Genomic DNA, 26,623 nt, shown 5'->3' with positions numbered 1-26,623 from the left:
AACATTGGCAGATTGCTGTGGTATAAGAGGACAAAAAGACTTCAGGACAAGCCTTTATTGGAAAATAATGAACTTCATGGTGGCAACAGTACCTTTTTCGTTTCATTTGGATTATTTTCCTATAACAGCACACCTCATTTTATTCCTTACTTACTCTTCAACCCCGTAAACACCCAGCTTATTAGTCATCTTTTCATTTTTCTTCTCCTTCCCCTTAATCTCACATCTTATTCCCTTCATCACACCAACCCGTCGTCGATTATTTTCCTATATAACAGCACACCACACACAGTGGTTTATTCCTTACTACTGTAATAAACTGCTGTGGTGGATTTTTTTTTCTTTCTTTTTTTTTTTTTTTTAAAACTGAAAATCAAATGAATCAAAGCAAAACCCGAATCACTTGCTCGAAAGAATCGAATCAGTAAAAGTGACTCTTGGGATCCGTCCCAAAACCGCATACTATCGTACTGGATAGTGTGTATGAAGAAGTACGGCACCTGTAGTGACCTAATGGTTCAGCATACTATGTAGTAGGGTAGTGTGCGGTTTGGGACGAAGCTTGAGTCTGGCGCTGGTGGGGTGTGTGTGTGTGTGTGTGTGTGTGTGTGTGTGTGTGTGTGTGTGCTCCAGTTGTTGTGTGTTGATGCTGCGAGGCGGGTCTGGAAAGGAGGAGGCGTCCTGAAAAGGTGATTGCGGACACAGCCGACTTCATCCTTCTAGAAGCCAGACGACCTTCTCAGAGGCTCGTGCTGCTGCTGCTGCTGCTCGTGTAGTTTTGTTTTGCTGTTTTTCTGCTCTGTGATAACGACTTACAGCGGACGAGTGGACGAGTTCGTGCCGGTTTTGTTTCGTTTTGTTTGTGTTTTGTTTTTTTCCTCCGGGATGGGAGCGAGCACATCCGCGCAGCAGGACGCCAAGAGCGCCGAGGAGGAGCGCGTCGCGGACCTGAGTGAGACCCGCGGCGGCGACGATGACACTGACGACGCGAAGGTAAGCGGCGTGGAGACATTTCAGCGCGAGCCTCCTGAAGATAAATAAATATGAGTGCGACGTGCATGCATGCGTGCGTGCGTGCGTGCATGAGCTTATGCGTGCTTGTGTGTGTGCGGGCGTCTACACGCGCGCGCGCGCGTGGAGGAGATGCGCAGGTTGCGTCTAAATGACTCTGCAATATTCACTCTCAGAAAAAAAAAAAAAAAAGAAAGAAAGAAAAACATGTACTACACTGTACCATGCTTTGTCACTGGGGCGGTACCCTCATCACTTAGACCTGGAAATATGGACCTTATAATTAAAAATAATTTAAGGTACATAATTGAAGCCTGATTAGATTTTAAGCTAAAGCTTTACCTTTCCAGGTAAAAGACACTGCACATGCTAAAGCTACAAGGAAAGGTACCCTTAGTACCATTTTGAGTGAATAAAGAATTTTCTCATGACAGTTTGGAGCATCACTAAGCTCTGTGTGTGTGTGTGTGTGTGTGTTTGTGTGTGTGTGTCTGCTTTAAATATAGATCTGTTTTACAGTTAAAATGAATAAGGCAGGTGGATAACTTAATGAGATGTAATGAATCAGAGCCATAAATCTCCAACTTTACAACCACAAATCCTATATTCCTGCTTCACTCATTTATTTATTATGATCACTAACAATCCCCAATTATAATATTAATCACCACTTTTCTATTACAACTTAATCTGTACAATCTTTCACCTTTTAAAGTGACTCTGAAACCCCAAAGAAGGTAAGGACAATGTGTTTCTAAAACAACTGCATGTTTTATATAATAAATGTTTAATAATGTCTAAATTATGTTTCCTCGTGTCAGTCATGTCAGAAAACCATATAAATTATTCTTTCAAAAACCACCTGTACCATTTCTTATAAGTTAACGTTGCATCACGTTCGACTCCTTTAACAGCTTTGCACTAATGGTGAAAATGTTGTGTGTGTGTGTGTGTGTGTGTGAGTTAGTCTAGTAATTAAAATAGAACTGTTGTATAACTGCCTGAATTATATTAAGTAGCTAAGAGACCCCACCTCCAAAATTTCTTCATACAGATTAGGGGGCGGAGCTGAAACCAAAAATAACCCCAAGACTGGAACGATGTGTTATGTAAGGAATAACACACTCTGGGATGTGCTGTTATAGGAAAATAATCAACTTCAAGTGCTAGCTCTGCTTCATCACACTACTTTGTATTTGATTATTTTCCTATAAAAGCACGTAACAGTGCTTTATTCCTCTTATACTACAGCAATTTGCCAGCGATTACACGTCATAGTTTTTATCCATTTACAGTTACATGTTATGTTGAGGAACATTCACGAAACAGGTTAGTTCCTGTTTTTACTTTTATTACAGCAGCTGTAAACACTCTTTTGCTCTCTCTCTGCAAGTTAGAAAGTAGTGTGATGAAGCAGAGCTAGCACTTGAAGTTGATTATTTTCCTATAACAGCACATCCCAGAGTGTGTTATTCCTTACATAACATATCATTCAAGTCTTGGGGTTATTTTTGGTTTCAGCTCCGCCCCCTAATCTGTATGAAAAAATTTTGGAGGTGGGGTCTCTTAGCTACTTAATATAATTCAGGCAGTTATACAACAGTTCTATTTTAATTACTAGACTAACTCACACACACACAAACACACACAACATTTTCACCATTAGTGCAAAGGTATTAAAGGAGTCAAAAGTGATGCAACGTTAGCACGTAAGAAATGGTACAGGTGGTTTTAGATAAAAATGCTTGTCATGTTACAAAGAAACCGGAAAGTGTAAACTCCTCCATCCTGAAACTTTCTTAAAGTGACAGCTTGACTTCTGACTGATACAAAGCACTGAATCTGGAGACTCCTTCCATAGTTCTTAAATAAATATCTCCCTACAGAAAACTTCACCATATCAACAAATACACTTTTTATAAAGAAATAAGTGTTCACTGTACACGTTCCTGTGTAAGTTGTTACTATAGAAACGATAACGTATTAGAGCAAGTGCTTTAATATAAACCGGTGAGTGATCTGAAGCTACACTACTGTCAGAGCTGCTGTTATAGAAAACTAATCAACACCTTCTGACCAATCAGAATGCAGAATTTGACAGTGCTCTGGTATAGAAGTATATCAGTAATATTTAATAATCTCACCCACAGACGTTGTCTCACTGTCTACGTGTCTGTTTGCACATTCTTTCCTCACTGTTTACCAGTCCTGCGTCTGGATTTTCTCATTTTCCCAGAACATTTAAGCCATTTCTCAGCTCTATAATACACCTGACTCAACTATCAGCTCATTATGAAGCCCTGCATGCTGTTAAATGAGTGTGCTTGAAGAGACAAACATAAAATGTGCCTTGCAGAGGGACTCTGAAACAAACACATAAAATGTGGATTGGACTAATGCAAGTAAGCCTGCATGACTGCTCTGTAAACTAGTTGTAATTTGCCAAAGTAGTGTTGAATTCTCAAATCTGATTGGTCAGAAGGTGAGTAATTTTCTGTAACAGCAGCTCTGACAGTAATGTCACAGTTTTATATAAATCACAGGTTTTTATGCACTTGTTCTAATATGTTATCGTTTCTGTAGTAACAGCTTACACAGGATCTTGTATAGCAGAGGATTTACATACACAGATTAAAAATGTGTAATTGTTGACATGGTGAAGTTTCCGTTAGCATTTATGGAAGGAGTCTCCAGTGTCTCCAGCGCTTCTTAACAGTCAGAGGTAAAGCTGTAGCTTTAACTTCCAACATCTTCAGGCAGTTTGAGGATCCATTTGCAAAAAGCTATAGTAGAGATCTTGTCAAAAATAAAATGTAAAATGTGATCCAGGCAAAGATCAACAGCAGTAAACAAGGACAAAGGGTAATCCACGAAACAAAGCAACAGTCTAATACACAGCAAGCTTCAGAAAGCTTCAGACTCAGAACTTACACACATGGTAGAGATGGCAAGACTTTGCAATGAGCAAAAAGGTATGAGCAGCTTAAATACTCCAGAACCAGGAAGTAAGCAGGAAGTAGCCAGGAAGTGCTAGTCAGAGGTTGTGGTATTTTTCTGCAACCTCTACCTGTGTGGAGAGGAAGCTTTCTGAGCTCTCGATAGCGATAACATGAAAATTAGCGTTTAAGAGAGAGAAAAATAAGAAGCTGATGAGGGAACAACTGTTTATCGCTGCTATGACATATGTGATAATGTTGTTTTGCAGACGTTCCACAACATTAAATGTAATTATAAACAAATAAAAAGTAAATGTAAAAATTGTTAGTATTGGAAAATTGCTGGGGTAATTCTGGTTCATCAGTTTAATTCTTTGTCTCAGAGTTTAATTCTTTGTCTCACGTGATAACATCCTGTGCTCTAATTGCTGTCGATCTTTTCAACCCCTTAAACAGAGCTTATTATTCATCTGAAAGCATATTACTATAGATTCAGTAACTACTGTGAATTGTCCAGTAACTACAGTAAAGCTAACATCTTGTTCTAAATCCCACTTACTACTGTTATAATATCATACAGACATATTGTCAAATAATATAATGAACAAGAAGCCATATGTTGTTGAACTGGAAATGCAGGGTCTGGGAAAAATTGTGTTTTGCCAGTCAGAGAATCAGGAATCCCATCGGGAGCAACAGACTATATTCAGCATGTTGTGTTAAAAAAAAACCACAGAATCTGAGAGTTAGAGCACAGAAAATGGTGTTATATTCAGCAGCTCAAGAAGCTTATTTATGTCATACACACACATCTCAAAATTGGAACTCTCAGATGCCACTCAATTCTGATATTTATTTACATTTAAATCCCAATTTTGGTATATAGATATGGTAAATGTGATGCCAGTTAAATGTGATTGAACTGGTGTGGAAATCAAAAAAAACAATTTTACTAGAGAAAAGTGCCAAAGCTAATCTTACCCTGGCCTGGCATTAAAAAAACACATGTAGTTTGATACTGATGTGTGACAATATAAAGGAAAAAATGGTGGCTTTGTTATGCTGTGGGGGGCATTTATTTACACCGATCAGCCTTAACATTAAAACCACTGACAGATGAAGTGAATAATACTGATTATCTCATTTACAATGGAACCTGTCAAGGGGTGGGATGTATTAGACAGCAAATGAACAGTCAGTTCTCGAAGTTGATGTGTTGGAAGCAGGAAAAATGGGCAAGCGTAAGTTTCTGAGCGACTTTGGCAACGGCCAAATTGTGATGGCTAGACGACTGGGTCAGAGCTTCTCCAAAACGGCAGGTGGTTATTACCTACCAAAAGTGGTCCAAGGAAGGACAACCGGTGAACTGGCAACAGGGTCATGGGCACCTAAGGCTCACTGATGCGCATGGGGAGTGAAGGCTAGTTCGTCTGGTCTGATCCCACGGAAGAGCTACTGTTGCACAAATTGCTGAAAAAGTTAATGCAGGCTCTGATAGAAAGGTGTCAGAACACACAGTGCATCACAGCTTGCTGTGTATAGGGCTGTGTAGCCACAGACCTGTCAGAGTGCCCATGCTGACCTCTGTCCTCTGCCGAAAGCTCCTACAATGGGCACATGAGCCTCAGAACTGGACCACGGAGCAGTGGAAGAAGGTGGCCTGGTCTGATGAATGTTTTCTTTTACATCACGTGGACAGCCGGGTGCATGTGCGTCGCTTACCTGGGGAAGAGATGGGACCAGAATGCACTATGGGAAGAAGGCAAGTTGGCAGAGGCAGTGTGATGCTCTAGGCAATGTTCTGCTGGGAAACTTTGAGTCCTGGCATTCAAGAGGATGTTAAATTGTCACGTACCACCTACCTAAACATTGTTACAGACCAAGTACACCCCTTCATGGCAACGGTATTCCCTAATGGCAGTGGCCTCTTTCAGCAGGATAAAGCACCGTGCCACACTGCATTGTTCAGGAATGGTTTGAGGAACATGACAATGGGTTCAAAGTGTTGATTTGGCCTCCAAATTTCCCAGATCTCAAGCCGATCGAGCATCTGTGAGATGTGCTGGACAAACAAGTCCGATCCAAGGAAGCCCCACCTCGCAACTTACAGAACTTAAAGGATCTGCTGCTAACATCTTGGTGTCAGATACCACAGCACACCTTCAGAGGTCTTATTGAGTCCATGCCTTGAAGGGTCAGAGCTTTTTTGGCAGCACAAGTGGGACCTACACAGTATTAGGCAGGTGGTTTTAATGTTATGGCTGATCGGTGTATTTTACTGGCACATTTTGGCTCCACGTAGAGGGAAGCATCACTGTAATTCAATACTTCTGTACAGCTGTAAGTACAGTATGTTTACATTTTCATTGCGTCTAAGTCCCTTGTTGTTAATGACCAATAGCAGCTAATTGTCAAGAACAGCATACTGGGTAAGAGGTGTTATTTTCACTCACCTAGTGTTGTCTAGACATTTTTCTTCACTTAGCGTTTGCTACGAGCAACAAACTCCTCCTCAACTCCTCTGAGTTTTATGTTTAAGATGTTTTTTTTTCCAGTTGTATTGTGTGAAGTTGCTGTAGTTCCTCCTCAGAGCACAGTTTGTGGTCTGCTTTGCTTTGATTACTAGCATTAATCGTAAAATCGGCTGTCGTCTGTTCATTAGCTCGACAGCAAACACTAAGCTTATATCACATAGTATCACCTGGTCTTGACAATTGGTATTGAAGAATTTTTTTTATGAATATAAGTAAATGAGGAAGGTATTGCACCAATGTTTGATACCAGTATCACTATTGATGCATACATATCACATAATGATCATTCAAATGACTTTTGTCAAACTGGGTGTTCTAGCATCAAACATCAATTTCATCTCTGCATGTTCTTGTAATATCTTTCAGCTCAGTCCAGTGTTTATTTATTAATACTCATAATGGCCTTTCTCAGAACCCTGTTGCCAACAGGGTCAAACATGGCTTTCTATTTCCGCAATAATCTTTAATAATTTAGCAGAGTTTTAAAACACTCAAGGGCCTGCCTTGATAATAAACCCGTTTCTTGTTTTGCTCTTAACCTCTCTCGCTTCTTTTCACCCTGAGGCCCTCTCAGATATTTTTTCGGGGGGCTTTTTTAAGGGGGCACTTTTTTTGGCAACGCTGCGGTTTTGCTGTTGGAATGTCAGATATGAAAATTTGCAACGCAAGTCTGTGAGTAGGCTGAAAGCGGTATTGTGGTGGAAGGGGTTCAACGATGAACACTGAGATGATTGTATGTTCCCCCAGTTTGAGTTCCTGTTCCTGTCTTGTGCAATTTGACATCAGCGGCCTTGAGGTCTCACCACATTCCTCATCATTAAATGAATTAAGCTGTTATACATAGCTTGTATAGTAATGTATAATAATGCTGAGTTTTTTTGTTTTATTAATTTCAAGAGAGAGAAAAAAGAGAGGCTGTTGAGGGAAAGACTGTTTATAGCTGCTATAACGTAAGTGAGAACAGGAAATAACTTGCTTCGTGAACGTTTCACAACATTAAATGGACAAAAATTAGAACGTTTTGTTCTTTAATAAATAAAAAATTTGTAATCATCAGGAAATTGCTGTGGTATTGGAGGAATAAAACACTTCTGTACTTGTGCTATCATGGGAAAATAATCGAATTCAGGATGGTAACAGTAACAGTAATCATCACACCACCTTTCATAACTGATAATGCTTTGCTTGTTAAGATGCTACAAGGTGCTTCAGAAATTTTACTTATGATCTGAACAGGTGTGGTCTGACAGCCACTAGACAAGCCATCATTTCAGCTGTGTACGTGTGTATGAGCAAGTGATATGAGTGCATGTTTGTGTGAGGCGCTGTACTGGAGATGTGGTCGATAAACTTCCTCTCGGGCGACGCTGGAATTTTAGCAATGTCTCTCTCCCTTTTCCTCTCTAAACGTGGCTCTGAAATGACATGCAATAAAAAAAGGAAAAAAAATCAGATAGAGAATAAAAACAACGGGTTCGGCTTATGAGTTACCCAATCCGTTTAAAAAACAGCCGAGTCTGGAGCTGCTATTTTTCTGCCCTTATAAAACCTTTATGGATCGATCTTTATCTCTCTCTCTTTCTCTCCCTCTCTTTCTTTTTTCCTTGAATAATTTAATATTTGCTAATGGCTGGTTATTAAGGCCTTTATCTGAGCCAAGAGTTATGACACAGTAAGCATATGTTAGGTTACAGCATGAGGAACTGCATGAGGCCATCGTGTACAGAGGTGTAATGAGAGACGGGTGGTGTGGAAGAGTAAGCAATCAGATAAGAGTCATAAAGGATGGGAGGGGAGGAGAGGAGAGGATAGGAGAGAGAGAGAGAGAGAATACAGAGGGTCCATTGAGGATGGGCCAGAGGGACAGCTCTTGAGGCTCTGGGGCGCCGTATGTGCAGCGGCCCAAATCGAGAGCGAGAGAGAGATCAAATACAGGGCGGCGGGAAAGTGAAAAAGAGAGTGAAAGATAGAGAGAAGAGAGAGAAAAGAGAGAGACATGCTTTGTTATTGAGGTTGAAACAGGTTCTGTTTTCCTCTATCCATGAACTGTGGTGTGTATTATGACCATCCAATTTTAACCGGTTTAAAATTCAATTCAAGTCATATATAAAAATATATGTAAGAAATAAAGCACTCTGTGTTGTGCCATTATTGGAAAATAATTAACAACAGGATGGTGTGATGAAGTGGAGATGCTGTTAGTGAGTTAAAGTTAATTATTCTCCAATATCCAACACTAACAATATTTTTATTTATTGCCAACCCTAACATTTTTTTAAATTTATTTAAGAAAGACGTGTGATAGTTTTTATCCATTTTTAGTTACATTTAATGTTTATGTTGTCAGAAAAAATGTCAGAAAAAAGTTAGCTCCTGTTATCATTTAGATCCTGTTATCCCATTTCAGCTATAAACTGTCCTTCCCTCAACAGTCTTTTTCTCTCTCTTGAAGATGTCAGAAAACTTTATGTTACAGCTTTACCATTGAGTGTTACAGTGTGCTGACACTGGAGACTCCTTCCATAAATGTTAAATAAACTTCTTACAGAAGACTTCACCATATCAACAATTACACGTTTTCTTTTTAATCTGTTTAATGTGGAGCGTCGTGTCCTACAAGTCCCTGTGAATGAGCTGTTATTATTGTCAGAGCTGCTGTTAAAATGAATGAAAATGATTCAACACCACAATCTGACCAATCAGAATTCACAATTCGACAGCACTGTGGTAATTAGAAAATCTAGATATAAATAACATATACATAAAGTATACTATATATGACACATATTTATTTATAGTCAAGTTTATATCAAGTTTATATCAAGATATAGTTTATATCAAGTCTTATTTGGCCAAAAAGTTTAACTAATCTAACAGACTTACGTTAGGCAATTAAAAGTAAAATGTGGGTTTTTTTGTCTTTAATATGCACATATTTTGAAAGGTTAAATACTATTTAAAGAGCAACTCTCACTCTGAACAATGCTAATCTGATCCCATGTGCAGTGTGTAACAGTGTGTAAGTGATTATAAGTGGTTATAATGAAGGGACTGAGACTGTCCTCTTCCATCTGTCAGTCCTGGAGGATTTGTCTAAATAAGAGCTAGATGGAGGCCAGACATTATGTCTGTTCCGAAGGACTGATTATATTTAAGTTCTTTGGTGGCTGGAGAAATATGTAAAAAACTTAGAAGAGGAAGATCTGTCTTCCTTAAAAGGCCATTCCTCGAAAAGTGACAAAGAGTGCATTCACCAAGTTAGAGTGCCCAAAGACACACTTAATTCACTATAGGTAGGGAGTTTTGTCATTTTGTAATCATGTATAATACATCCAGCACACTCATAAAATCTCCGTAGGTTAGACGTTAAATTGGCTAATACTAGCTAGCTAATGCACTGCTAATATCGTATGAACGTAAGACAGTTAGCCAGAAAATTACTATAAAAGTGGCGAGAGTTACAACAGCAAACTCTTAGCCAGCTAATCGAAACACATGCACTAGTTGAACATGGTTTGTCATAAAGAATTTGTGTGTTTCTACAAATGCAGCATTTTTTAGTTAGATTTCTGACTCCGTGTTTAAGCTAGTTAGCTACAGCATACAGCTGCAAACACAGCAGCACACAGAGACAGTCGCAAGCTAGCTGGCTACTGTTAGCTTGCTAAATCACAAGCTCTAGTCAAAGAAGAGAGGGTTTGGGATTAATTCTTATTATTGTTTCCACAAACGCAGGGTTTTTAATGTTTTATTTCGGACAGTGAAGTTGTATTTTTATTAAGTTTGTTAGATGGCCCCCTGGATTGACGAGGGATTGAGTCAACATAAATGTCACGGTAAAATACTTTGCTATAAAACTTATTCCAAAAACATAAGATTTGATCTGCTGGGTTAAACTGATACGAATCTCATTACGTGTAATACCGGGGGCAAGTGTGTTCCTGTTTAAAAATCTGCTTATCTCTATTTCCTTCTTCGCTTGTTCAGCAAGTGGCCACTTGTATGACTTAAATGTTACAGCAGACAGGAGAGTATGTAGCATAAACAGTGATAAATTCCAGACAATCAGTGGACAACATAATAAAACACTCAGGGTGTGTAGTTATAGGAAAATAATAAACTACGGGGTGGTGTGATGTTAATGTTTCCTGTAACAGCATGTCTTGAAGTGCTTTATTCCGCTTATAGCACAGCAATTTGCCAACCATTACATTTTTTTATTATAGAAAGACATACTGTCATACTTTTTATCCACGTTGTAGTTATGATTAATGTTGCAGAACATCCAAAAAACAAGTTAGTTCCTGTTATCATGTACGTTATAGCAGCTATAAACTGTCGTACCCTCACCAGCCTCTCTTTTTACTCTCTCTTGAAGTAAAAAAAGAAACCGCAAAATGTAACCTCCTCTGTCCTGAAGACTTTCCTGTGGAGGAAAAGCGACAGCACAAAGCACTGACACTGGAGACTCCTTCCATAAACGTGAGATAAACGTCTCCGTACAGAAAACTTCATATCAACAATTACACACATTTACACGTGTGTATTAATATAAACCTGTGATTTGCAGCTGTGATATATTTAACAGTAAACATCACATTGAAGTAAAAGAAACCAAAACACGAATGCATGGAATCTGTTTATCAGTGAGTCAGTCGATTGGTCGTACTGATAAGTGTGTGTTTATCAGAGAATAGCAAGAACCTGATAAAGTGTCAGTAGCTGTCAGGAGGATATTATGCCATGATAAGATACGATGGAACTGTGGGCCGTTTTCCGAGGATCAGTGACTAAACGCTGTTGTGGTGTGTACCAGCCTTCACTCTCAGGCCTGGCTCAGTGCGGCCCAGAGTGGTAAAGATCATGAGAAAACAGTTTGCTTTTTGTTTGATTGATATGGAGGTTGGTGATATATTTAGTGCATGTTTTTTTAACTGAAAGAAGCATGTGTTACTGCAGCGCTGGAGAGAGTGGTGTTAATAACGAGTCTGTATTATTTTTAGCAGTGTCAGTAACACATCTAAACGATGATGAAGCAGTTCCCTGCATCTCAGGTGTTAACTTGTCGATGCTGGGTTCGTTGAGAGATTTGCTCGTTTTGATTTAATGTCCATGTAGTGCAGAGGATCTCTTTACTGCTGCACAATGTGGACAAAAATGTCACAAAGTGGATTATTTTTAAATGATTTGAAGTCTTACTTGATGTACAGTATATTACCCTTTTAATATTTTCTTTTGGTTTTTTTCTCTGAAAATTTTTAGCTTTCAAAGCTTTATAACAGTCAGGGGTAAAACCCTAACTTAAAGTTTTCTGACACGGCAAAGTCTTCAGGATAGACGAGTTTATGCCTTGTGGTTTCTTCGTAACTTGACAAGTCTTATTAAATTCAAGAGAGAGTAAAAAGAGAGGCGAGTGTGGGCATGACTGTTTACAGCTGTACTGTATAATGTAAGTGAGAACCTGTTTCTCGGATGTTCTGCAACATTAAGTGTAACTATAATTGGATAAAAAGTAAACTGATGTCCTGTAATCGATGTGCTGTGGTACAGGGGAATAAAACACTTCTGGAAGTGCTGTTATAGGACATTAATCCACAGTAACTCTGCTTCATCACACCACCCAGGCATTGATTAGTTTCTTACAACAGCGTGACCCAGAGTGTTTTATTCCTTACTTATGAATATCTTTATTAAGAGAAAGAAATCCAGTTCTATTTGATTATCTATATTATCTATATCTATATATATTAAGGTCTGCACTGATCATGAAATTATGAATATGTATTTTATGAGTAATTATGTTTAAATTTCAGAGCATTTTGCCATATTAAAGAAATGTCAAAGCCCTTATAACTGTATTTGCCTTGAATCACGTGCGGAACGTGAAATACGCTGATATACATCCCGTGACTCAGAAGATTAACTCACTTCCAGCTGGGAGGCACTTTAGGTAATTCAGTTAGGTTAAGGATGCACATATGCCTGAGAGACCTGCTGAAGGAGTGAGGAAATGAGGTGATGGAAAGAAATAATGGAGTCATGTGCGTATAAGGACCAGAAACGTTTAAGTATCTCAAAACTGACTTAAGTATATAATGAAAGAATTAGAACACAGATATAGAAACTCAGGCTAATGGCTAATGAAGACATTTAATAAACTGGCTCTACATCTTTGGTTCACTTAAGTGGTCCAGATTTACTTTCCTTAAGTAGTTTAATAGGTTGCCATTTTCTATCCAGAGTCAACAATATTAGAAAATCAGGTATAAATAAATTGTATATTGAATTATCTAGCTGTTGCATTCAGAGTTGAACTAAAAATAATATTCCTGTTTTGCTTTTAAGATCATATCTTTATAAGATTAGCATGGTGACTGCTAATCTTATGTTTATCTATTTTGAATAGCTTGGCCCATAATAACTGGTTCCTAGTAATCCATGGAAAATAAAGAGAAAGAGATTTTCTTTCTCATTATCCATTCTTTCCTCAAGGCCTTTTCCAGCAGAGTGTGTGATACTTCAGACCAATGCCAACTCTCTCTCTCTCTCTCTTTCTTTTCTCTTCTCTTCCAGAAGAATGAACCTGTTTGTATGCAGTCCAAACAGAAAGAGGTGCACTTTCCCCCTCAGTCCCACACTTTCTTCTCATTCTCTCATTTAGCTTACTTTTTTTCCCAGCAAATTTCAACCACATGAAAGCCTAATGAGCACGCAAGTTACATAAAACACATCATGGATACAGAAAATGTGAGAGAGAAAGAAAGCAAACAAGGTGATGAACGGACCAGAGAGAACAGGAAACCGTCATCTAGAGTCAAATAACATCTTCTTTAAATCAGTGCTTATTCTTGAAGAACCGCTATGACATAAGTGATAACAAACTAACTTGTTTTCCAGATGTTTCACAGCATTAAATGTAACTATAAATGGATAAAATCGATGATGTGCCATTCATTTCATTAATACATTAAAATTTGTAATCCCTGGCAAGTTGTTTGTGTCAAAGTGTTTCATACCTAACTTACAATGAATAAATAATATGGTGAGCATTTAAGGGGTTGATTCAGTACTGATTTGTTACTGAGCCAATACTGAGTCATTACTGATCTAATTTGAGAATGATGTACAGTGTGGAGGTTTATGGTGGTAATGATGTACAGTGTGGATTTTTACAGTGGTAATGATGTACAGTGTGGATTTTTACAGTGGTAATGATGTATAGTGTGGATTTTTACAGTGATAATGATGTACAGTGTGCAGGTTTACAGTGGTAATGATGTGCAGTGTGCAGGTTTACAGTGGTAATGATGTACAGTGTGGATTTTTACAGTGGTAATGATGTACAGTGTGGAGGTTTACAGTGGTAATGATGTATAGTGTGCAGGTTTACAGTGGTAATGATGTACAGTGTGCAGGTTTACAGTGGTAATGATGTACAGTGTGGATTTTTACAGTGGTAATGATGTATAGTGAGGAGGTTTACAGTGGTAATGATGTACAGTGAGGAGGTTTACAGTGGTAATGATACAGTGTGGTACAGTGTGGAGGTTTACAGTGGTAATGATGTACAGTGTGGATTTTTACAGTGGTAATGATGTACAGTGTGGAGGTTTACAGTGGTAATGATGTATAGTGAGGAGGTTTACAGTGGTAATGATGTACAGTGAGGAGGTTTACAGTGGTAATGATACAGTGTGGTACAGTGTGGAGGTTTACAGTGGTAATGATGTACAGTGTGGAAGTTTACAGTGATAATGATGTACAGTGTGGATTTTGACAGTGGTAATGATACAGTGTGGTACAGTGTGGAGGTTTACAGTGGTAATGATCTACATTGTGGATTTTTACAGTGGTAATGAAACAGTGTGTTACAGTGTTGAGGTTTACAGTGATAATGATCTACAGTATGGAAGTGTACAGTGGTAATGATGTACAGTGTGGAGGTTTACAGTGGTAATGATGTACAGGGAGGAGGTTTACAGTGGTAATGATACAGTGTGGTACAGTGTGGAAGTTTACAGTGGTAATGATGTACAGTGTGGAAGTTTACAGTGGTAATGATGTACAGTGTGGAGGTTTACAGTGATAATGATATACAGTGTGCAGGTTTACAGTGGTAATGATGTACAGTGTGGAAGTTTACAGTGGTAATGATGTACAGTGTGGAAGTTTACAGTGGTAATGATGTACAGTGTGGAGGTTTACAGTGATAATGATATACAGTGTGCAGGTTTACAGTGGTAATGATGTACAGTGTGGAAGTTTACAGTGGTAATGATGTACAGTGTGGAGGTTTACAGTGGTAATGATGTACAGTGTGGAAGTTTACAGTGGTAATGATGTACAGTGTGGAGGTTTACAGTGGTAATGATGTACAGTGTGCAGGTTTACAGTGGTAATGATGTACAGTGTGGATTTTTACAGTGGTAATGAAACAGTGTGTTACAGTGTTGAGGTTTACAGTGGTAATGATCTACATTGTGGATTTTTACAGTGGTAATGAAACAGTGTGTTACAGTGTTGAGGTTTACAGTGATAATGATCTATAGTATGGAAGTGTACAGTGGTAATGATGTACAGTGTGGATTTTTACAGTGGTAATGAAACAATGTGGTACAGTGTGGAGGTTTGCAGTGGTGATGATGTATAGTGTGGAAGTGTACAGTGGTAATGATGTACAGTGTGGAGGTTTACAGCAGTAATGATGTACAGTGCAGTCAGAATGATGATGCCTGTATCTCTCATGTTGTAAATGTGCTAATATGACGCCATGTGCACTCCAGCTGCTCCCCACCACTTTCATCGATTTGAAGTGGTGGATAAGTTCAGCTGATGTCATGGCTTTTATTTCACTTGCTAGCTCTTTGCCTCCATTATCGACACTTATAACACCATGATGACCTCAGTGAATGCACACGAAGGCAAGAGTGTGTCTAAATTGTGTTAAAACGTCTAACTTTAACATAGATTATATTCCTATAACAGTGCAACATTTTTTCTTATAAGAGTGTTTTATTCCTTACATAACACACTTCCACACTTTTTTTTATATATTATACAGCACACATTTTCCCATGTAAACTCTGTGTAACAGTACGGTTGGGTGCCGTGGTGCTGCTTGTCTGGCTGAATGACTGCGGTTGTGATGCGAGGTGGAGTTTGTGGTCAATTGGGTCCGTTTAGTGCAGGATAGTGTTGAGCAGTTTAGAGTACTGCTTCTCCACAGGACTTCCTCTGGCAGTGCTGCTGATCTTTAAGCCTTCATCGTGGACAGGATCCGTTCCCATTCAAATCCTCAGCAAAACAAACACGAGCGGATCCACTTTCGTTCCTGGAAAAGGGGAGATGGCCAAGGTGAGATTTAGTGGAAATATCAGCAACACTGCCAGGACTGATGGTGGGATTTTAACTGTTTTAGTGCTTATTGTTTTTGTAAAAGTAACACAAAACCCTATTAGAGTGCACACATACTTTTATATATCTTTGTGAGGTACTACCTCAGACTTATAAACATGTGTTTATTAGAGGTGTAACACAATGCCTCTGTGTCTATCTGTATCTGCATCTGGTTAGTGCTCTTATTACCTGTGTCTGCATTCAGAAGTGAATTCAGAAGTGAATAATAATGATATCTTAGCAAAGTGACAATATCTTGAATATGGGCAAATTTAGCTAATGTTTCATATTATGAGATTATTCCTAAATCAGCTTATTCAGCCTGTTAGGTGCTGTTATTTAACCCCATAGGGTTTCTTATTCTATTGGCAGATAAGTTTGCTTCTTTCTAGAAATAAATGCTTAAAATGAGAAAAATTTTCAATCTTAAAATTAATGTAAAAAATGGTTTAATAATTTTATTTTGGTTTATTGTAATCTTATAGTAGGACATGCTAGATAAATCTGACTATAATCAAGATATTTTCACTTGATGTCATTTTTCGTACAACCCCTACGTAATACAACATTACATGTCACTGTAAAGGGATAATACGTATGAAGTGTTAGAGGAATAAAAACTTTATTTAAACAGTAACTCCACTTCATGACAGGCATGCCCCGAAGTGTTTTGTAGCCTTAATTAATTGGACTAAATAATAGCAGGAAATACCGATGTCCTGAATCTTTTTTTTGTTTTGCATTAACTGTGGTAAAGACAATTAAATAAAGAAAAAATACGTTGGTAAAAATGAATATTAGTTTTGAGTTGGTTTTCGTTTTTGTCTGAAACATATCCCAGAATACCCAGACACTCAGAACTCATCCATCTACAGCCTACCACTCTTCTCTCTCTCTCTCTCTCTCTCTCTCTGTCGTTCTCCTCTCCATCCATATTTCATAAACACTGTCTCTCGTGTGAGTCTGTGGTGGACTGTTGAGTTTCACGGTGTGGAATGGGAGGCCAGCATTCCTCATCCTTGAATGAACAAATCATAACTGGAACCCGTTGATAAATTACACTGAACCTGCTTTCCTGGAAAAGGGGTGTGTATCTATTTGTGTGTGTGTGTGTGTGTGTGTGTAAGAGACACGTGTGTATGAGCAATGCTGAGCATGCACATGTTAAAATCGTGGGAGAGTTGATAAATCTTTTATTTATTGCCTGGAAGTTTGCACATCACTCTGATATCAACAGGGTGAAATGGTTTCTAAAAGAGTAGTGTAAATGCTAACGTGTAGTGTGGGATGGTAGGAGGTCGTTTAATACTACCCACTTAACATTTGGTATGATGGTACAGTTTTTTTTCCCAAGCTTCAGCTTGCCACAAATCATTCTCTTTCCATTAAAAATAAGGTGTACAGCAAGCTGGACAACTTTGCCCTGATGGTATTATTTACTGAATCTACACATAAGAGATCCGACCTGGTTTTCTGTTAATCTGCCCAAAATGGAGACAAACTAGACAAAGATCCCCAATATGTAGGGATATTCAAGGGAAATTTGAATCATTTCTAAAAACAATCTTGAAGTGGTGAAATCCAATTATTCGGTATAAAGTACAAACTCTAGACAGCTACACGCTACACTATCACGCACAAACACACACACCCACCACCACCACCTACGTTCATGATCATTGCCTGTTTTTTTTTTGTCACTGCATGTTTATAACTATGATTCCTCTCATGTGAACACATTTTCGACACTTCCAGCTCAGACCCATAAACATGGAAGTCGCTTAGAGGCCTTTTCTGTACATAGCATTATCCAAAAGCCTATTTTGAATAAATGGATGAAATATACATGTCTTCATGCAGTAGGTCTTTTATTTATGTAAGGAGTAAAACACTTGGGGTGCGTTATAGGAAAAGAGTTAACCCAATGAAGGGGTGGTGTGCAGAAATGGAGTTTGTGTTACCACCTTGAAGCTGATTATTTTCCAACAGCAGCACGTCCTGAAGTATTTATTCCTCTTATACCACAGCACTTTAAATTTATTAAACAATAACAAGTATTTTTATCCAGTTATAGTTGCATGTTGTGGAACATCTGCAAAACAAGTTCCTGTTATCACTTACGTTATAGCAGCTGTAAACAGGTGTTCTTTGTCATTCTATTGAAGATAATAAAAAAAATTGTAGCTTGTTACTAAGAAACTAGAAAATCACAACAAGAATTTTCCATGTTGGAAAACGTGAAGTTTCAGCTTTATGTCCTGTGCTAACACTGGAGACTCCTTCCATTAGTGTTAAACAAACATCTTTCAGAAAACTTCATCGTATCTACAATTATACAAGTTTTTTTTTATCAGTTTACGTGGAGCGTCCACCGTACAAGTCCCTGTGAACGAGCTGTTACTATAGAAACTATAAAATATTAGAAGGAGTGCATTAATATAAACCTGTGATTTGCAGCTGCACTACTGTCAGTGATGAAATTTGATCAACACCTTCTGACCAATCAGATTTGAGCATGCAACAGTGGTATAAAGGCATTAAGACATAGCAAGTGTCAGCTGAAGGTTTTTAATCATTAACTTGATGAAGACTGTTTTAATCACTTTGTGATGATCTAAAGCTGTGTTTGAGTGTGTGTTTGTGAGTGTGTGTGTGTGTGTGTGTATGGTAACATGCTTGCTCCACAATAACATTAAAATAAATTAAAAAAACGTGAGAATGATTGTGCCTTTGTTTGGCACTGTTTTGTATCTGTTTAAGTTGGATAATGTGATCACGCGCTGTTTTATCCAATCACACTGTAAACGAGAACTCCGTGTCTCTGCTCCAACAATGAGTTATTGTTTGATTGCACCATGAAAAATTCACGTCTTCACTGCCAGACAGTGCATATTGAAGGCTTTTTTGTGTGAAAAGTATCGGTTATAAAATCCAAAATCCAGATTTTGTTTTAATTGAGAAAGTAGGTCATATCTCTGTTCATTGTTCATTCATTGTTCTAAATCCAGCCAGCTTTAATTCCCTGACCCATATCTCCATAATTTAATTATCCCCAGTAGAAATCCACTTTAAATTCCCAATGATTGTTTTTCTATGTGGGGTGAAAGAAAGCATTACAGTCAGAGAGCCTCTTTCTTCAGTGAGTTGTGAGGTCTAAATCAGAGACGCTGAAGGACCCGAGGGAGAGAGAGAGAGAGAGAGAGAGAGAGAGAGAGAGGGAGAGAGAAGGGAAGAGAAGATTTTCTGATTGTGTGTTACTGAAACTGGGACAGTCTGAGACACACCCTCATGCTTAAGATTCACCAGGAAGTCAAGTCCAGGGGGATATATGTGTGTGTGTGTGTGTGTGTGTGTGTCAGGGTGGTTATTAGGGAGGAATGAGTGGTGGACGATACAGATGAGGTCAGATTTATCAGGGCAAGTCACCAGGCAGACTGCAGTTTGGATGTGAACCGTGTACCGAACTACGTCCTTGGGAACATACTGTAGCAGAGGCAGTATGTAAAAATGGCCATAGTTCAGCGACTCCAGTTTTTTAAACGTGAACCAGTTCGGCTTTTGTAGCAGATTTCTCTGTTACAGACGATCACATGTATTTATGTAAAGTTTTAGCTGAAGGCAGCTCATCGGACCAGAGACTAGCAACAGGGCTAGAGAGATTAGATCACAAAGGGAGAGTTTTTACAGACTTTCACGTTTTGTTTAACTTTTCTGGTCTGATTAGTGATGTGGTGACAAAAACCAAATGTTTAAAGCAAATGAGAACTATGCATTTATTTTCCCCACATCAAATTCGGAATAGATGTAGATGTAGAGAAGTCCATGGCACTAGTCAAAAGTGGTAACTATGAAAGAAAACATCAAATTGTCTTATTTATAGTCATAAACTGATTGTTAATGGTTAAGCATTAAAAGGTGGCATCATTCAGTCATGTTAGTCACTTATTCAGACCTTTGGAAGCAAAGAATTTTATGTAACTGGACCTTCAGAAATTTTAATTGAACACCCCTGATATAGAAGATGGTTCTGTCCCTGTGTAGATACAGATTGAAGAAAGGGAATCAAGCAATGGTAATGAGAAAGGAAGAGTAACACACCAAGCGGATGTCGGAATGCCAGACTGGAGATCATTTCCCACCGCCTTGTGTCTGTTGTGAAAAGTTGCACTTGACGGTTACATTAAAAAAAAGAAAAATGAGAGCCAACATCCAGCATGTGTGTACGTTCTGCACCTGCGTAAAATGAAAACAACTCTCCACACCAGGAGGGGGCAGTAACCTGTATTCATAATGAAAAATAAAACCCTGTTTAAATTCTGATCAGATTATTTAATCACACTACTGAGCAGTGTGTTCAATGGATAACGAGTATGTCTGGCTACAGCTTGGAAGATTCCAGGTTTGACTTCTCACTAGATAACTTCTTCTCCTATTCAGAGTTCAGGATTATGAATCTTTTCTCAATCCTGCAGAGCTGTTTTTAGAACCCACTCAATATCTCAGTCTCTCCTCTATGTGTATATGTTCAATTTGCTAGTTTCCTAGCCTAGGATAAAAACTGGTTCTTGAAAATGTTTCTTTGTTTAGTTTTGGGTTCTTAGCGTTGGAGTTTGGAACCTTTTCTGATTGGGAAACTTTATGTTTAGGGTTTTCTCCCTGAAGGACAACCAAAAAACTGTCCCTGCTGGTCTGTATGAATCTACAGTCTGGGCTAGAAAGAAATCAGCCCCAGCCTTGCTTCTCACTTCTTCATATCATTCTGTTTTGTTTTGTGTTTTATATGACTCTTGGTGGTGCTGGTGTTCTTGGTTTCGCTAAAATGCTTCACTTTCAACTCTCTACTTTACAGCACCAGTGCCATAACTGAAATCCTGATGTCTTTTTATCTTTGAAAGACAGGAGAGGAGCTTCTCCTTGCTAGCATATTTAACCCATCCCACACCTCTTGTTACAAACCTTACAGGCTTCCATGAAGGATATTTCAAACAGGAATCATGATGCATCTACGTATCGATTTTCCCAATCCCAAGTGGCCACATGTGCGCTAGTGCATCTGCTGCAATTTAAGACCCAGCTGGAGCCAGCATGGAGGGTGAGGAGAGCTTCCATGGCTCAGTCGATGAGATGCAGGCGATTCATCAAATCCGGTGTAATTCTGTGTTGTTTGTGGATGTCAGGCACACACGCCGTAAATTTACGACAACTTAATAAGAGCTGATGTTTAACTTATGGCTCTGTCTGCTCTGGAAACCACAGGGTTTTTTTTTAAACCAATCTGAGTTGTTCATTTCCCGCAAGCTCTGAAAGCTTGGAATAGTTTGTGTTTTGTGTTCTGTAAGCTGACTGATTTCATTAAGAGTACCATTAGCCAGATCTGGTCTCATTGCCTGACATTATGCTAACCCTAATGGCTTTCCATGAATCATGACATACATCTGCGTTATGTTGTATTAAATTAAAAATGTACTAATATTTATATGATGGAGCTGTGATTTACGGCTGGATGTTTGTGCTGCTCATCTCTCGTCTGTGTTTGTGCAAAGGTAGATGATGCATTCAGTCTGCGGTACGTGTGGTTTCAATACTGTGTGTTTGTGTGTGCACTTATCCCTTTCACAAAACCTCTACGAAAAGGCTTTCTGTCTCGCTGCTCTGCTGGAGGAGTAGCTCACTTTTCTGAAATTAAAGTAGAATTCAAACAGAATGAGGTAAATAACATTTAAACTCAGCTTGGCTTCAGCTTTGCACATCAAATCAGTTCTTTATTGCTTGTTTACCGCCGCGTGAAATCCATCTGGTGGTTTCTCATATAAATCTACCAACATTAGGAATGAAAGAGAGGTAAATAAGGACAGAAGTGAATTACAGAATCTGTCCAAACTGAATTAAATCTTTGTGTTTACCGATTGCCGTGATATACACCATCACTGGCTCCGTTCTAATAAATATCACAATTAAATCAGATTAAAGAATTTGTGTGTCTTATTAAATCATCTTTATAAATACTTACTTGGACCAGCTGACATCTTTTTATATCAGTTTAGATTTAATTATTCAATTTATTAGTCATTTATAGTATGTGGGTTTCTGAGGTTTCTTTATTGGGTTTTCTTTTGCTTGTTTTTTTTTTGGGTTTTTTTGTTTGTTTGTTTGTTTTTCTTTTTTTTTATTCGCAATTTACAATCTAACAAGGTTTTTTTTTTTCCATTTGCAGTGTTGTCTGATTTCTTTTGGATTTTTATGGACAATAATCAACAACCAAGTGATGTGATGAAGCGGAGTTACTGTTAATTCAGACTTGATTATTATATTTCATTTTATTGTCCTGAAAATGTCAGAAAAATTAAAATTACAGCTTTAGCTCTGACTGTTACAAAGCACTGACACTGGAGACTCCTTCCATAAATGTTATATCTTACAGAAAACTTCACCATAGCTACAATTATACATAGTTCATAATCCATAATCCTGTAATCTGCCGTACAAGACCCTGTGTAAGCTGTTACTATAGAAACAATAACCTATTAGAATGAGTGCATTAATATAAACCCGTGATTTGTACCTTCTGACCAATCAGAATTAAGAATTGAACAGTGCTGTTGTATAATACGTTATATAAAGTTTGTTCCATTTCACTATCAGTTTGGGATTTAATTAGTGATAATGGGAATTTTACGGAAGTCCTCTTTCAGGGCATCCGGTCTTCAGTGTGGTCTCATCTGAGTCCCAGGGACATTCAAGGCTTTCGGTGGGAGAAACATGAATTTTCATACTAAATGATTTCCCAAGAATATCCACAGCATCTCACTGGGAAAATCACAACAGTTGACCCATGACCTCCTCCTGACAGGCCATAGATTTCAGTGGAAATCTCACGGGAATTTCTTTAAGGGTTTTGACCGCGATGGCACTAGAGCTCTGTAAAATTAGACCAGCTCATATTCTGGGATCATCTATGAAAATTATTATTAATTATCTACGAATTGTTCATTCATTATTTTTAGAGTAACACTATCGGTAAAAGATGTAGACATCAGGGCACAAAGGGCGTCAGTGATGTCGTTAACTTAAGAATACGGTCATGGTTGTGCCAAATACGGAACAGGACTACAATTCCCATCAGCACCTGCACATCACCTCACCACGACACTCAGCACGTCACATGACTGTTTGCACCTGAATCACGTTGGATTATAATTATAATGAGCATTAGTATTTAAGTCACGTCTTGTATAGCACTCATTGTCTAGCTTTTGTCTTTTGTCGTCATGGTTGCTTGTCACCTAGTCTACATTGTGTTCATGTTATTGCTATGCGTACCTGGTTCCTGTTTGTTTAGTTTTGTGTTCATAGCCTTTGTCTTCATGCCTTTCACTAGAAATAAACTCAATCCGCACTTTCATCCGCCTCCGCTATCAATCCGTGACAGATACATTTTCTGTACTTTTAGTATTTATTTATTTCTCATTTTGAAAAGTAAGTGTAATGCATCTTTAAAATAATTTAAGGTACATGATCTGACCTTAAGGACGACTGTGTGACCTGGACCAGAAATGTACCTTTTTTCCTTACAGAGTACTAATCCTCATTATGAATTAATATACTAACCTTAATATACTCACTCTATTCTATTCAGTGCTCTAGTTTCTGTACACACACAGACCCTGACACACAGACACACTCCTTACAGTAGGGGGCAGTAGTCTCCCTCAAGGCTCTGACTCTTTCAGCAGCTACCAATGAAATTTAAATTGTTAGAAGAGGTCATGAACATGTGTGCAGCTGGATGATGTCTCCATCTCACTCGAACCTTCTTAGCTTTTAAAAGAAACAAACTCTGACAGGAGAATGCACGCCAATAAGTGTGTATTGACAAGCGTGTGTGCGTGAGTAGGATTCATCTTGTAAGTGCACATGTCACGGGACGACGCGAACCGATCTTCTGTTTATAGTCTGAAACACAATAGCTCTCCACTAGCATCCTTCAGGAATGAAATCCTGACTTGAGTGCTTATGAATGAAGGAAGCATTTAGGAAGTTCATCCGTCTGTGTAAGTGTGTTTGGAAGCATGAGTACGTGGGATGTTAAGTAAGGAGGATGTGCTGTGATAGGAAATGAAACAGTGATGAAACAGCATGCCTTGAAGTGTCTTTATTCTTCTTATTGCACAGCAGTTTGTCAACGATGACATTTTTTTATTAATTAAAGAGTGATATGTCATTTTTATCCATCTGTAGTTACATTTAATGCTTTGGAACATCGTTCCATCACCTGCCTCTCTTTTGTCTCTCTCGTAGACAAAAAAAAAAAAAAAAACACAGCTCGTCACGTTACAGAGAAACGCAAAGTGTAAACCCCTCTGTCCTGAAGATATCAGGAAAACCTAGTTTCAGCTTTACCTCTGACTGTTACAAAGCGCTGACACTGGAGACTCCTTCCATAAATGTTAAATAAACATCTCCTTACGGAAAACTTCCCCATATCAGCAAATACACATAATATGTACATGTAATTTTTCATTTCTGTGGCGTCTCTACTGTACAAGATAATGTATTCAATGAACCTGGGATTTGCAGCTGCTCTACTGTCAGAGCTGCAGTTAGGGAAAGTTAATCAACACCTTCTGACCAATCAGAATTGAGAACTGACAAAAACGTAAATGTGAAAATCATTTGAAATTGGTGCACATGGAATTTTTGTACCATAAAAACTGGATGTTATTTTTAGATTTAATACTGTACTGATATCAGAGCTTTCAACTGAGTATCGACTGATATTTGAGACTGATCCAATACTGACATCGTTAAAAATAATAACCAAGAGACTCCATGCAAGCTTCTGCTGCCGAGTTATGACGTGATAGTCGGACTATTTATGTCCTCGCGTATGTTCCTTACAGTATACTAAACGTTTATTCATGTTTAAAAAAAAATCAGGTATATTTTGTGTCTCAGTATAATGTAGACGTATTAATGCTTATGAATCTTATTCCTGAATATCCGAAACACTCAAGTCTACTTATTTTACGTCCACATTTATCATTAATTCTTTTAACGTATAGCAGTTGGTTCTGTTTTCTTCACAGCGTTGGTGTGATTCGGTTTCGAGTCTCTAAAAGTGATCTGATGAATCTTCGACGAGTGAGCAGTACCGAGCAGTTTTCCATTTGCTCTCTGGCCGGGGATTGGTCCCACACAAACACACAGTTAATCTGACTTCGGAGCACAAACACTGAAGAATTACGGTCCGTTCTTGCTGAGCCTTTGTGTCCAGCAGTAAACGAGTTACCAAAGCAAACAGCAACACTAATAAACATCAGGACTCCAAACAGGTCACGGCACATAAAGTAAAAAAGTGTAACAATGCTCGGGCTCCCTCTGGGGCTGACGTCCTGTGTGTTCGTGTTTGCCTCACTGAGATTTCCCAATGCTGTCCCGCTTCTCACTCATTCAGCTTCGTTAGTGTGACTGACTATGAGTTGAAGTGAGTGTGCAGAGAAATTGTTTATTCATTGACATTTGATCTGCAAAAAAGCAGATTTTGAATATAGGCTAATTTATTTAACATCTCTCATTCTGTGACTATAAACTTTTTCGTAGTCATTTTTCTAGATGACAAGCCCAAAATTGTCATTCTATTAGCAGATATTTTGCTTATTTAATGCATTTATTTCTAGAAAATTATGTGCCAAGGGAACATGTTACATTTGTGCTGTTTACAAACAGGCTTGATAAAAGTTATATACAGGTTAACATGAATGCGCTCGATCTAATACGTTATCGTTTCTATAGCAACAGCTCATTCACAGGGACTTGTACAGTGGACGCTGCGCATAAACTGATTTAAAACATGTGTAATTGTTGATATGGTGACATTTTCTGTAAGGAGACTTTTATTTAGTATTTATGGAAGGAGTCTCCAGTGTCAGCGCTTTGTAATAATCAGAGTTAAAACTGTAACTTTAAGGTTTCTGACACGGGAAAGTCTTCAGCTGCTTTCTCTGTAACATGACAAGCTGCATTGTGAAAGCAGGAAGAGTTAGCGTGTGTCAGTGGTAGCTGATGCGCTGCAGTGGCTGAGCTGCGTTACTGGAAGATTTAGCGCACACTTAGGAGGCACTCTTTCACTATTTAGTCATCATTTTGTCATTTTCAGCACTTTGTGAGCTTTGCCTTTTATAAGCATGGCTAAATTTAAATCAGGTGTGCTGTGAACGTGCTTGGTAATGACATAATAACAGCATGGTTACAGCCGATTGGAATTTAGCAAAATACTCACATGAGTACAAAGACAGTCAGTGAAATTTTTGTGCATTTTTCGTTCTGTTTGGCCATGAAAATGTTTACGCAGTAAAAAAAGAAAAAAGAACGATAGATGCCGATGATAAATAAAATCCCAATGTTTTTATAGTGTGTTTGGAATAGTTGTGTACTGTTTCCAGCTGCAGGCTGAGCTCATTTTGATGCCATTATATATGAATGTGTCGAGTTGAGCTATGAGGAAAAACATTCTTAAAGAGGATGTTAGGATAAACTACAACCCTTCAGGGAATTTATACCCCTTTCATATGGACCTTGTGTGTGTCTGTGTGTGTAGAAGTGGTCTTCATATGTGTGTGTGTGTGTGTGTGTGTGTGTGTGTGTGTGTGTGTGTAGAAGTGGTCTTCTGTTAGTCTAGGTTTGGAGTTTTATGAGCGTTTCTTTGTGGTGATGATCAGCTCTCTCTCTAGGAGACGTCTACATCTG

At 38.5% G+C, this 26,623-nt stretch overlaps 1 protein-coding gene across 2 annotated transcripts in view; it reads left to right on the top strand.

Moving 5' to 3' along the window:
- Positions 1-700: 700 nt before the first annotated feature.
- The window catches only part of akap12b (A kinase (PRKA) anchor protein 12b), a 61,246-nt gene continuing 35,323 nt past the window's right edge, over positions 701-26,623 (top strand). For both annotated transcript variants that reach the window (XM_053242028.1, XM_026923781.3), the window contains exon 1: positions 701-993. In XM_053242028.1, the coding sequence (XP_053098003.1) occupies positions 886-993 (108 nt within the window). In that variant the 5' untranslated portion in view covers positions 701-885. The remainder of the gene's footprint in view (positions 994-26,623) is intronic.

This window comes from Pangasianodon hypophthalmus, chromosome 19 (assembly GCF_027358585.1).
Source record: "Pangasianodon hypophthalmus isolate fPanHyp1 chromosome 19, fPanHyp1.pri, whole genome shotgun sequence".
Taxonomy (NCBI): domain Eukaryota; kingdom Metazoa; phylum Chordata; class Actinopteri; order Siluriformes; family Pangasiidae; genus Pangasianodon; species Pangasianodon hypophthalmus.
This window is presented reverse-complemented; position numbering and strand designations above follow the sequence as displayed.